At 40.1% G+C, this 13944-nt stretch overlaps 1 protein-coding gene across 2 annotated transcripts in view; it reads right to left on the reverse strand.

Moving 5' to 3' along the window:
- Window positions 1-774: 774 nt before the first annotated feature.
- The window catches only part of atf7a (activating transcription factor 7a), a 37880-nt gene continuing 24710 nt past the window's right edge, over window positions 775-13944 (reverse strand). For both annotated transcript variants that reach the window (XM_017486930.3, XM_017486929.3), the window contains exons 3-12: window positions 13900-13944; window positions 12775-12905; window positions 12384-12551; window positions 10309-10466; window positions 9485-9563; window positions 9241-9360; window positions 8737-8880; window positions 7273-7461; window positions 6852-6957; window positions 775-6047 (exon numbers count right to left, since the gene is read on the reverse strand). The exon at window positions 13900-13944 is cut by the window's right edge and continues 52 nt beyond it. In XM_017486930.3, coding sequence (XP_017342419.1) covers window positions 5821-6047; window positions 6852-6957; window positions 7273-7461; window positions 8737-8880; window positions 9241-9360; window positions 9485-9563; window positions 10309-10466; window positions 12384-12551; window positions 12775-12905; window positions 13900-13944 — 1367 coding nt within the window. In that variant the 3' untranslated portion in view covers window positions 775-5820. The remainder of the gene's footprint in view (window positions 6048-6851; window positions 6958-7272; window positions 7462-8736; window positions 8881-9240; window positions 9361-9484; window positions 9564-10308; window positions 10467-12383; window positions 12552-12774; window positions 12906-13899) is intronic.

The raw sequence follows: 13944 nt of genomic DNA on the forward strand, positions 1-13944 counted from the left end.
TACTGTCATGCAATAAGAGATCAAATATAACAGAATATGGCTATGCATAAAAATGTATTAAAGAGTTAAAATGCTTTTGTAGGGGTCAAAGCATTTAGTGCTGGAACCCTATTGGAATTGTTCGGATACTTATTTTGATTCTCTGCTGAAACGAATTGTGCAGACCAAATCCCACCGTAATCTAACCTTGATGAATGTGCTCAAGTACGTATCTTTATTGTTCGGTGTGTCTTGGCAAGAACTGGGTATTGGAGGCACTATTTGCGAGAAGTGCTTGGACCCCGCAGATTGCTGCTCGCAGCTATATACAGATGCATCTCAAAAAATTTGAATATCGTGGAAAAGTTGATTTTTCTCCATAATTTAATTCAAAAAGTGGAACGTTGATATATCCTAGATTCATTACACAAAGGGAAATATTTCAAATATATATATATTTTTTTAATCTTGATTATTACGGTTTACAGCTCACGGAAATAATTGATTTTTATTTTTTTTAAATCCAGTATCTCCAAATATCAGAATAAAGAATTTATAATACAGAATTTACTTTTCCACGATATAAATTTTTTTTGAGATACACCTATATAAGCTCTTTTAGCATTAGAACTGAATGTCTAGACATGCTACAGGATAGTTAGTTTCCTTTTAGTGGTTTTAATGCCTTTTATCATTTAAAGCCATGCTTTTAATATAGTTCTTCCATTGCGTCCATTAAAAAAACCAAAGCAAAAAAGAAAGAAGCATAACTTTTACACACTGGCACATTCCAGCTCAACATATAAAAGGACTTTATTGCTTTACTTGGTTAATTACATTTATAACTGATCAAAAGACACAGAAATGGTGTTTAATTGCTTTTTCTTTAATCAAGACTGCAGCACTGCAAGTGTGCATCGTATTTCACTTCAACATGCATGAAAAAGTAAATACATTTATATATAGTACACATATGTACAGTAAAGAAGATAAAGACTAAAATTAAAAATCAGTCCAACCGGGAGTGTGTCTTTACAATTAAAGGCTGAAAGAACGTCTTTCAATAGTTGCCTTTCTAAATACATACCATTTTAACCATTACTATTCGATACAGGTCGGAGGGATTATGTTTTATATTTTTCATTATTCTGCATTAATTCCTTAATAAATTAACGGTGTATTAACATCGAAAAGTATGGAGTAGAAAAATAACATAAAAAAAGGTAAGGGCCAAATTACTCAGGGGGAAAAAAAAAAATCTGTCAAAGTGAGTGGGAGCTGAAAACAGTCACATAATATTTTTATATATTTTATATATATATATATATATATATATATATATATATATATATATATATATATATATATATATATATATATATATATATATATATATATATATATATATATATAGGCTACATCTCTCTTAAAGCATTCTTACTATTCTGCAAAAAACATCATCTGCAAAAAATATGATTACATAGTGACTAAGAAAAGCCACTCATGAAGAAAAACATGTAGGAGGCCTAAAATGTTCTACATTTCAGTATTACAAAAAAAAAAAGTAAGAGGGAGGGGGGTTAAAGAAGTATTTATTATGACAGTCCTCGCTGCACAAAATAAAGAACAGATGTAGAAAAAAGTGCCGGCAATCATTATTTAATATGAAAGCTGAAAGTTTTCCCTGCCCTCCACCTTTCCATGTGAGAACACGAAGACCGAGAACAATGCCACGGTGCTCAGTCCAGCGTTAACAACTCATAATCGTACTGTAAGATAAGCTTTAAGTGGCTGCTGCTGCAAAATCCTTGAACCTTACACGAACATGAATTAAAACATATGCAAACTCATGTTGACGTCAGACGCTCTGTGTGAAGGACGTACTCAGCAGCAAAGGTCATAAAATACAAACTCTATAGATCGATCACATTTTAGTGCATTTCGACGTGCCGTTACATTCTCCGGTAATTACACTCTGTGTAAAATACATGATTAAGGGACATTCAAGTCACACGATTACTGCTAAAACATTCCCTTTTCAATTGAAAGAAATAACTGGGTGGGGGAAGAAAAAAAAAGAAAAGAAAAAAAAAAACTAAACTAAATTCACATTTCTCCCAAATATACTCGATCAGACGTGATGTTTGCTTCTTTACAGTTTCACTGGAGCGCTATAAAAACAAGTTAGCTAATGGCAGCCATCTTGGAAAATCAAAAGTCCCCCCACCTCCTCCTAATTTCCTCAATGCACACTCTCGAGAAAGCGCTACCCACCCTCTTCTGCATACACGAGCTCACAGATGCCCATAATTGGTTACTGTCTCTGTGATTGACAGGGGAGAGAGACTATGTGATCCCTCCCCACCCTGTCAGCAATCGTGTCCACTTGGCTCCCGGACGACAGGGCGAACGCTTTGTTTTTCAGGAGCACCAAAATTTGGGAAAGATTTTTAGGTGAGACATTACCTTCGTTACTCGACAAGTCACGCACTAAACACGTCTTGGCTGATCGACTACATTCACACTAACTTGAAACATTGTACGTTTTCATCGTTACCAAACTACCCCCTTTAAATCATATATGTTGCAATAAAAATAAAGAGATCTCCCAGGTTTAAAGGGAGTTATCAGTCCAGTTTCCTTTCACCTCCCAGTAAAGTAATGCAAGGCAGTAACAGCGAATCAGGTCCAGATGGCAGTAAAGAGCACAGTACACAAACACAGCACGAGCTGTTAATGTTCTCCCTGCGGTTTCAAGATCTGCAAAGGCATCTGTAATGAAATTTGTTGCAATACAAAATATACAGCTTTTTAAAATGTCCCGGTTGATTCCTATATTTGGCACAGACGTTCCTGTGGGCAACCAGAAAACTGTGAAACCTGACCAGGGCTTTAGAGGCACTGCAGCAAGGGTTAAGGCAGAATAGTTTGATCGAGCAACACGTTAGGATGTGCAATTAAGTGCGTTTCTCATTGTGAGCGCGTTAACGAGCGAGTCTAGTAGGCATGTGCCGATATTAAAACTAATCCGTTATAGCAAATGCACTGCTACGCACTTTGGCCTAAGGGTATACGCAACTTTGCACTCGACTGCATTCTTTCTCCAAGTCTTTTTTTTTTTTTTTTTGTTCGTGCACGTCGATGCTAAACGATGCTGAAGAGAACTGCATAACGACGGGCTGAAGAGCAGATGTTTATGCGCAAGGTTAATATCTGATCAAAAAATTTTCATAAATAAAAATGAATGGGATGTTCACGTTCAAGTTACACTTCCTGTCTGTAATTTTCTTTATCTGAGATGAGAATGAGACCGTTTTCACATTTTGCGGTTAATTCGAAACCAACACGCTATAAATATAAATGCAGCGTTATTGCTCATATATGCTGCGTCACTATAAACTACTTATAAGCTTAATTAATAAAACGAATGCGAAATCTGTTCATTCAGCCCCCTCTGAAAAGAAATCTAGATTATATTAATGATACTCCGAAGCTTCTCCGATATCAATATCGCGATGTATGATACTAACCGATCATCGGCACATGCCTTCTACAGAGACGAGACGTATTAACGTCTTCGTAATCGCCTGAATGATTCAGACAGTGATTCAGTTTTGGTTTTTTAAACAAAAAGGCCTAAATGGTCTTGTTCTGTTTAAAACAATGAGAAAATAATCAGAGATGAAATGAGTACACAGCTGGATTTTTCCGAGGCTCAGCTCTAACACAGCCCGAACATACAGTGGAGCTAATAACTGAGAACTTTACAAGAAGAAGAGGGAAGGAAAAGAAAGAGGAAAAAAAAAAAAGCCAGCGCCAGACATGCTGGCACCACCATTTAGCTCTGACGCAACACAGGAATCCCAACAAGGAGATTTCAATTAACAATGAAATGTAACCATGAGCCAGTTTATGGCATGAAGGGGCGGCACAAGGCTACGAGGAAAACCAAAAGACGTGATCGAGCAACGTGTTTAGGAGGATGTGCGAAAATATAGAAAACAGCATGAAAATAAAGCTTGCCAATATTAGTGTATCAGTCCCATGAATTATAAACTGTTATACTCTGATGTACATTCCTATACACACACATTCTCACACACACAAGCATACTATATTCACTGATTTTAAACGCTTTGCATATAAAACATATTATAAAGGGGTAGAAATGAGGTCAGATCTTGGTGAAGTTCAGCCGAGGCGTTCTCTTGGTCTCCTTGAAATGAAAACCGAGCGAAAATGCGAGGGACAAGATTTTAAAAAACACACAAACACACAGGAATTTTTCCTTTCGTTTAAAAAAAAATAATAAAATAAAAAAAAAATAATAATATTGCCGAGTTGTGGTGCGATCGTTTATCCTCGTTCATGCGAGTAAAATGTGAAAGGCAGTAAGTGTGAGCATGCACACCAGCACACCACACGCTAGGGCTGGGCAATATGGGAATATAATATCAATATCGCGATATTCAAACCCCACGGTACAGTTCAGGGTACTTCTTCAAAATTGAAGAAGAAGAAACATTTTGTACGCAAAAAAAAATTTTTTTTAAAGTGTTTCAGCTTTAAAGTGATGCATATTACAAAAAAAAAAAAAAAAAAAACAGAAGACTTTTGTGTTTCTCTTTTGCTTGTTTTGCAGCATTTCAGGTTCATTTTGGGGTGAAAATGACTGAACTATGTGCGTTTTAAAAAAAAAGCAAGAAGGTGACGGTGAAGGAGGACGACGTGGAGGCTGGAAAAAAAAAAATTCATCAGCCGGATTTTCCAGGTTCTGCAATTTCAGAAAGTTTTAAATCAGCAAAAATGTATTACTGCACTGTTGATCCCGTTTATATCACATTTATGAAAACGAATTAAATCACACCAGGAGAACTTGTACTTCCAGGTCAAGTGTGTTCAAGCTGAAATGCAATGCAGTGGGCAATTTATTTTCTTTGTATCGGGATTCATAAATATTTCATTTCTAAAAATGTTCTGCAATGAAAGTTGAACGAACGCCACCATGTTCACGGACCCACCAGTTTGTCGATGCTTTTACAACTACAAATTTACTCGTTGTAACACGTATCTGATTGGATGATAATTTGTATCATTTCCCCTCTTTTCCTCATTCAGGGCTTTTGATCTGTTGAAATGTTGGATTAAAAATCCCTGAATTCATCACTTTTTATAAAAAAAAATAAATAAATAAAAATAAAAAAAGGCTTCACTCTTTTTGTTGGTACTCGACCGTACTTAATGCCTTGGTACGCATCACGTATCGCAAAAATATCTTCCAAGTATCGCAATATGATATTTTTGCCATACTGCCCACCCTATCACACGTGCGCACACACACAAACACACACACACACACACACTGTGGCAGCACTTCCTTTTCAATTACTGCCACTGATCAGCCATCCACATTGCTCTTTGAACGTGTAAATAAGACACACGTGTACGTAATACCTATGCATCAGATCACCGTCACCATGTAAGTCCTTCAGGAAGCACTGTTCTGTCCTACAGTTCAGCTGAAGAATGAGGAGCGTGAAGATGGATGGAAGGCGAGGAGTATGAGGAGGGCAGGGATGATGGCGTGAAAGTGGAGTTAGTAAGGATTTTTTAATGAGAATATGGATGAGGATCGGAGTCCAGCCCCCCCGTAGTCTATGGCATAGTGAACAGGAAGCTCTTTCGTTCGCCAAAGTTGTTTTTGACCCCCAAAAATTCTCTGGGCCAGCTCCGGGCCAGAAGAGCGCGACAGCGTGAGAGAGGACCAGGGAGAGGAGAAAAAGACGACAGGGAGGATCTGGCCTCATCCCTCGCTCCTCTCCCCTCCTAGTGCTGGGCTCATCATCTGGCTGAAGGCTGTGTGGTCATGATGACGTGCGAGTGGCCGCTCTCTGCCCGCTGGGTGCCCATGCCGGCCAGCACGGACATGGCTACGGCCTCGGCAGCTGCCCGTGAGCTCATGCCGTTCGGCCCTGACGATCCCGAGGGACTCAGCGCCACTGAGCTGTGCTGGATCACCGGAGCTGGAGAACCCGTGGCCTCACACACGTCCTTCATGGATTCTTCTCCTGGAGGACACGTCACACACGGATGAGTGACACACCACTCACATATCCTGAATAAAATACTTAATCCAATATCCAAAAACCATCATTACCATCATTTCTTTCTTTCTATCTATCTATCTATCTATCTATCACAATATCTATCGTTCTAAGTGCATCTTTAATTCTATATCTATACCAATGTCTCTATATGTAGACATCTGTAACTCGATAGCAATGCCCTCTCTCTCTGCATGTTTATACTGTATATAGAATATAGTTCACATGTGCATTACATTAGATATGAAAGATATGACTGTGGTTTTACTGTTTCGACGGTCGTCTTTTCGGATTTGCTGAAGCAACAAAAAGACAGAAACTAAACGACTAATTTCTCACGCCTATTGCACTTTTGGCTGGGGAAGGATTTGCTTCTAGAGAGTTGCACAAAAGAAGAAAAAAGTCTAGAGTTACACAAAAGCTAAAAATTATTTTATATATGTATAAAAATAAAAACACCTTTACATGACCTTGTACGTGTTCCTCTACATATTGTTCTGCACCCACTGCAAAACTCATTGAATTTTCAAAGAATACAAAACAACCCAGCTACAAAACTAATGCAATGGTAATGTGCTGCTGGGACAAACCTGAATTCACAAACCTGTTTTTTTTTTTTTTTTTTTTTTTTTTTTTAGGAGATTACAATCAAATTGTTTTTAACTCTCATTTTTGTGCAGGATCTCTTTATATCTAGCAAATGCAGTAGTTTTAGGTTATCTAAATACACACGTTTTTAAGGATCCTTTTTCTCATGGTGTGACTCACCCAGGTAGGCAGCCTTCTTCTGTAAGGTGGTGACAGGACAGTCCTTATGGGCCAACAGCAGCTGCTTCAGATGAGCCACTTCGTTTCGTAACAGAGACACCTCATTCTGACACACACACACGAGAACAGATGAGCCACCCCCCCAAAGTGTACAAACAGAGAGACTCGTTGAAATGCTGATCAAACAGAAACTGCTGCTGGCATTTCCAGATGTTCTTGGTGACTCAGACAAACCTTAAACTGGAGGCAAGATCTCAGGTTGTGAAGGTGTGAAATGACTGTGGTTCCTGAAAAGTGTTCAACTTGGACACACTAAATGACTTACTGACATGATTTCCTTTGTGCCAGCGATTGGTTCTGAATAACACGGCAGTGCTGTAACATACACATGGTTTAAAAGAGCCACGTGTAGTACACTTACCGTGAGGGAGACGTTCATAGACGTCAGCTCCTCTGCTTTCTTCTCCAGAGAGTTCACCCAGATCTTGCGCTTCTGCCTGCAGCGGGACGCGGCTGCTCGGTTGCGCTCCAGAAAGCGCTGTCTCCTCTCGTCTGGATCGTCGTCCACCGTGCGCCGCCGCCGCCCGCCTGTCGGCTGAGCCGGAGAAACCTGGACGCCGAAAAAAAAACATTACGATTAACCTCGACTATTTTAATCGAGCGTTTACATATGTCTCGCAGGGTTCACATTAGGGTTAAAGACTCCTTTTACAATTCAAATACCTAACGAATTTTCATACTATTTAGGTATTCAAAAAATAATCATCATATCAGAATGTTACAATACATTCTGTCCATTTCAAACCTCCATTTCGTGTTGTAGAGGGGAAAATAGTAAGGCATGCTTCCTTCATATTTTGGGGTATGTATATTTAAACATATGCTTCATAAAATGACGCAAACGCTAGTCTTTCCAAATCCGCCTGCCTGCTGCACTACGTACATCAGCTGATGAGTGAGCTGGATGATGGGAGAAAGATTTTTTACTAGGCAACGTGCACGAATGATTTTCAGAATCAGCAACATATGGATATATTGAAACACTGACAAAACAGAGCAAAAAATAAATAAAAATATGTGCATATACAGTCCCCACCAAAAGTATTGGAACAGCAAGGCCTTTATTTGTTTGATTTTTTTTTTTTTTCCCCCAAAACGGTACATTGAAGACATTTGGGTTTGAGACACCAGAATTTTAGCTTCCGGGTATTTACATCTAGAGGTGCTAAACAACTTAAAACCCGCAACCTTCAGTGGCAGACCACCCAATGTCCTTGTGAGCAAAAGTATAGGAACATATAGCCTTAAAGGAAATAAAAATAAATAACACTTAATATTTGGTTGCATATCCCTTGCTTGCAATAACTGCATCAAGCCAGTGAAGCACTGACATCACCAAAGCATTACTTTTTTCTTTTGTGTTGCTTTTCCAGGCCTTCACAGCAGCTTCTTTCATCTTCAATACTTTTGGAAGGGATTGGATCTCTCCTGCAGTCACTTCATAGTTAAACGTTTTGAGAGAAAATAACGACACTATATAATTTATTTGCCATAGTGAGCTAACTGATAAATGGATCATTTGTCCACCCCTGGAAACCTACTTTTTAAGTTTGTGATTTTCTTTGCTTAGGAAAGCAGAACATTTTCTATCTTCTTTAAGACAGTCTTCCACAAAAGTCATTTGTACTTAGAAAGACCAAGTGTTCTTTAAAGTGTAAACGGTACAGTAGAAAGAAAAAAAAAAAAAAGAAAAAAAGAAAAAAAAAAGAGAACTCTGTGTTTAATAGAAACTGAAAACCCCCTAAATGTTACTATGCAGGTGCAGTGTAGAGAGATAGTAGTTAACTACATGCAGTAATATGACGTGTGACGGTGAATGGAGGACCTGGGGCTGTGCAGGGGATGGGGCATCAGGCTGCTGTACCAGCAGTTGGCTCTGCTCCATCCTCTGTGGCACCATGGCACTGGAGCCCATCGCCACGCTGACACAGGCCGCTGTGGTCTGATGAGACAACGCCGCCTTCAGCCGCTGAAGGAGCACAAGCACAACACAATGCAGAGCGTTATATCTCATAACCACACCCAATAACCTGTTAACTAACTAACTAATTAACTAGCAGGAGCTAGACATCCCGGCTGAGCGTACGTCTGTATATTCAAATACACTACAAACGAATCCTGTGTTAGAATCTGTAGTTCGACTTAAATAAAAGCATCAAGTACAACCAAAGCCACACTTGCTAAAGCCAGTGCTGCAGTCAGTGCTTGTCTGTTTGTTGTGAAAAGTGGCACCCAGATGAGATACCCTCACAGACATGCTAAGAATTTCAGAGCACGTCTGCCTGCCTCACAGACCGTAGCGTCAACACACTACAAGCATCTCGCTCACCATCTTAGCCTCGGTATGGGGGTTGTAACCAGATGGAGAGGAGGAGCCACTGCTGCTTCCACCTAGGGGAGGACCTGGGATTCCTGGAATGTTGGGCACCATACACATGGGCCTAGCCAGCTAAAAATTTAAAGGGGGAAAAAAAAAAACCCAACAGAATAGATTGCGTACACAGCAGGGTCTAAAGGCAACAGACTCGGTTGACTGTAAACACAAGTGATGAAAAGGTATGAGCGGAGCTTACGGATATTACAGAAGACATTTGCACTGGGCCTGGGAGCACGTTGGGAAGCATCATCATTGGGTACGGACCAGTTGGAGACCTTCGGGCAGAGCACAGAGATCAGGAAGGGTTGTATTTTTTTTTCCCTGCCAATAAATATGAACCCTAGCCTACTATGAAATCCTGTGAATAAAAAAAAAATAAAATAAAATAAAAAAATACACAAAGTTACAGAAATGCCAGTCCAGAACTGTCAGCATGGTACGTGATAATTCTGTCTCTGACAGTTCCCCAACCTCAGCTACCTCACTCGAGTTCATGGCTGGCCTTAAGACCATGATGTTATGAATGATGTTGGAAATACTGCACTTTTGCACCTGTATCCGTCAGAACACATTATCTCTTCATTCTGAACACTGTATTCATATTCGGTTAAATCTTTAATGTAAAAGCACGAGGAGTTTCCCCCGTACTTTCCGAGCCTGTGTCACTTCTTCTTTTTCCCCCCTTTGTTATGATATAATGCAACACTAACGCCACAAACGTGACAAACTGGTGAGGACACGTGTTACTCCTTTTGGGCTGCTGGGAACGCTCAACACGCTGGAAAAAATGACTCAGAATAACAGGTGGATAAGGAGCGGGTCTCGTAAGGGCAGAGGCCGATTAAGCATAAAATCAAGCATGTGAAAAGGATTCTTCATTTCGTCTGACATTCCCTAATCAAAAGGTCCTGAAATCCCTAGCAAGAGCTAGAGATAAATGACTCGTAATGACCATAATCACATCAACTCAACATCCCAGACTAAACAGCATTAAAAAGGGTAAGCGAGCAGTGAACTTACCCAAGGGTGCGGCTGGAGGGCGGAGCCTGTGTGATGACCGAGGTGGGTGAAGGCATGGTGGGATGCAGGGCGTCGTAGCCAAGGTGAAGAGGAAGAGAGCCCGGACGGACGATGGTGGGCATAGGAGCAGAACTTACTGCTGGTTTAGACGGAGATTCCTGAAAGGAAAAACGTGTAGACGGTTAAAACAACGCTACTCAGCCAGGATTTACTGAGCCGTAATAAAGACGGAAAAGCAGCAATGAGGTATTCACTAGGTTTCTAGGCTTCTACGCACTAGGCATTGTTACAGAAATAGTCGGGAAGTTGCTAAAATAATCAGCTCTCTCTAAAATTTCATTATTATTATTATTTATAGCTTTTTGTTTGCTCGTTTTAAACAGAGGCACACCGAAACTGAGAAAATGGCTCCACAGTTTGTAAGCGACCAGCCAGCCAATGTGCTGAATAAACGAAACCCTCATACAGCAGTGTAGAGAACCCCAATTACCAATTTAGCTCGAATTTTAAATAAAAAAAAAAAAGAAAAAAAAGAAAAAGAGGGAAACACTTTACAGAATGGAAAATAAGGGTGATGTGTAGCACAAAGCTTCTGTTTTATTACACAATAAGCGTTATGCCCTGCTCATACATTTGCTAATATTAGTTCGGCTTGAACGAGTCATTTATGACTGTCCTGACTTTAGAGACATGTTGTACCTCAAAACTGGCACAACACTGCGAAAGTGTATTCATGGCTTTGCTTATCACAGCTGCGTGACGACACGGTAGAGACTCATAAAATATGTGGAGCCACCCATCAGCCATGCCTACAGCAAACCAGTGTAGATTAAATACTGAAGTAAGAAAGGAAAGAAATAAGGAAACGTCCAAGTATTATAACATATTACAGTACGTAAACAAAGAGTGAAGGAAGGAAGGAAGGAAGGAAGGAAGGAAGGAAGGAAGGAACTATGGATTTTGTTAAGGATGGATGAACGGAGGTACAGATTAGTTGAATAAGTAAGTATGAAAGGAGCTAGGATTCCGGCAAGTATGGAAGCATGGTAGAAAGAAAAGAGGGAAGGAAGGAAGTACAAAAGGAAGCAAGAAAAGAAGTACAAAGGGAGGAAAGGAAGGAAGAAAGGAAGGAAGGAAGGCAGTGCAAATTTTGGTAAGGAAGGAAAAATTATGGAAGAAAGGAACGAGGGAAGGAAGGAAATAAAGAAGTAGGTATGGAAGGAAGGAATAAAAGAGGTGCAAAGGAAGGAAGAAATAAAAGAGGTGCAAAGGAAGGAAGAAAAGTATGAAAGAAAGGAAAGTATGGAAGAAAGTAAAAAGGGAAGGAAGGAAGGAAGTATGGAAGAAAGGACAAAGGGAAGGAAGGATGGAAGGAAGGAAGGATAAAGGGAAGGAAGGAAGAAAAGTATGAAAGAAAGGAAAGTATGGAAGAAAGGAAGTATGGAAGAAAGGAAGGAAGCATGGAAGAAAGGAAAAAGTGGAGGAAGAAAGAAGGGAAGGAAGGAAGTATGGAAGGAAGGATAAAGGGAAGGAAGGAAGGAAGTATGGAAGAAAGGAAAAAGGGAAGGAAGAAAAGAAAAAGGGAAGGAAGGAAATATGGAAGGAAGGATAAAGGGGAGGAAGGAAGGACGGAAGGAAGGACGGAAGAAAGGAAAAAAGGAAGGAAGGAAGAAAAGTATGAAAGAAAGGAAAGCATGGAAGAAAGTAAAAAGGGAAGGAAGGAAGGAAGTATGGAAAAAGGATAAAGGGAAGGAAGGAAGTATGGAAAAAAGGATAAAGGGAAGGAAGGACGGAAGGAAGGAAGTATGGAAGGAAGGAAAAAGGGAAGGAAGGAGGTGCAAATTTGGTAAGGAAGAAGAACAGAGGGAAGGAACAAAGTGGTTTAAAAAAGGAAAGACATAATTAAGGAAGGAATTATTTATTATCTATGCCTCCCCTTATCTGTTTAATGACATTTAAGAGTTGCACGTGCTTCACCAAAGCACAAAGCAAGACTGTGGGTTTTGCGTTTTCTCAAAAGAGAATTGCGGAGAATGATATGTTCAGTGCGTATGCGTGTTTGTGTTGTTCTCTACCATTCCCCTGGCCGTGGCCTCCTTGTTGCTGTCTGACTTGCTGGAGATGGAGTCTGGACTAGTGGGAGGGGAGGAATCCACCTCGACAGGCTCCTCTTCCTTCACTCGAACTATGTCTGAGGGCGTCTGTAGACTCATGTCCAGAGCTGAAGAGCCAGGGGCAGGCAGCTGCAGTGTGAAGAAAATGTGCGAGAGAGAGAGAGAGAGAGAGAGAGAGAGAGAGTGCAAAGAGGACAGGAGAGGGGGAAGGGAGAGAGCGTGTGAGACATGGGAGCAGACGGCAGTCCACAGACCATAAATCCCCACATTTTGGCTAGAGACAGTGAAGTTGCTCAGCTTGGAGCAGCTCCGCCTGTGCGAGTGAAGCCCTCCACCCAATCCCAATGCTCACAGGGTTCTTGGCTCTCTTGTCATCATCTTCCTGGGCTTTACGGAACTCCTGCTCAAAGGGCATGGCTAGCTCGTTGAACAGGCCCACTTCTTCACAGTTCTTCAGGAAACGAGTGGGAGTCGGCGTCTGGTCTGGGGCGGAAAACAGATCTCGTTATGTATAATACCTATACATACAATTCCTCTATTCAGTGCACGGCAAAACGCGTGTGAAATATTACATAAGGAAATGAAGATTGAATGGCCAAACTGCGCTAAATAAATATAATATAAATAAATATATCGGAATAAATGTCCGAGTGTGTATGAGAATGGGTGAATGAGACCGTGTAAAGCACTTTGTAGAACATCTAAGGTTAAAAAAAAAAAAAAAAAAAAAAAGTAGAGTACAGTCATTAGCCAGGTAAGGTTGTAGTTTGGTTGTAACTCTGCATGTTTGGTTATTTTCGCATAAAAATATGTTCTGCAACTTTTATTACAGGCAAGAGCAGAGTTACTGAGCAATTAGGGCTGATCATATTACATCCCAACACTGTACACTTCCTTCAAGTCACTATAAACTTCCTGACTGACTTCATTGTAGCTAAATAATATTTTAAACCTAAAAATATTAAATAAGCATACAATAATGTGTTAGAGCTAACACTTTACACATAATGATAATAAAAATTTGAAAATTACTGTGTACATTTGAGCTGATCAGCGCTTAGAGTATTTGACCTTGGCTTGTGGACATTAGGCAAGAAATTTATTATCCTATAAGTATTATACAGAAAATGTAGTACAATTATACAATAAGTATTATACAGAAAATGGCCTGAAAATTATTATTTTTAAATCCACCATCCAGCCGAGCATTTGTGATAGTCACTGCCAGCAAGAAGTGCCCGACTGCACAGCTGGTAATATTATTACCCCCTCTCCTACTCTCCTTAAACCTAAAAAGGTGGAAAATACTCAGTTTCCTACATCTTTTTTTCCCGCCTGGACAATTAAATCAGTTATCGTCAAATTTTTTTGTAATGGTAAATTCCACTACACGAGCCAAAATCTGAGAACAGACGTATTCTGCTCCCAGTGCTATCCTACTGCACAATCTCTACAAGATGGTTGGATGGAAAAATACCTGCGATGATGACGGAGTCTGTCCGGGCAGGTCCGAACTTCAGCG

Source organism: Ictalurus punctatus, chromosome 15 (genome assembly GCF_001660625.3).
Source record: "Ictalurus punctatus breed USDA103 chromosome 15, Coco_2.0, whole genome shotgun sequence".
NCBI classification, from domain to species: Eukaryota; Metazoa; Chordata; class Actinopteri; order Siluriformes; family Ictaluridae; genus Ictalurus; species Ictalurus punctatus.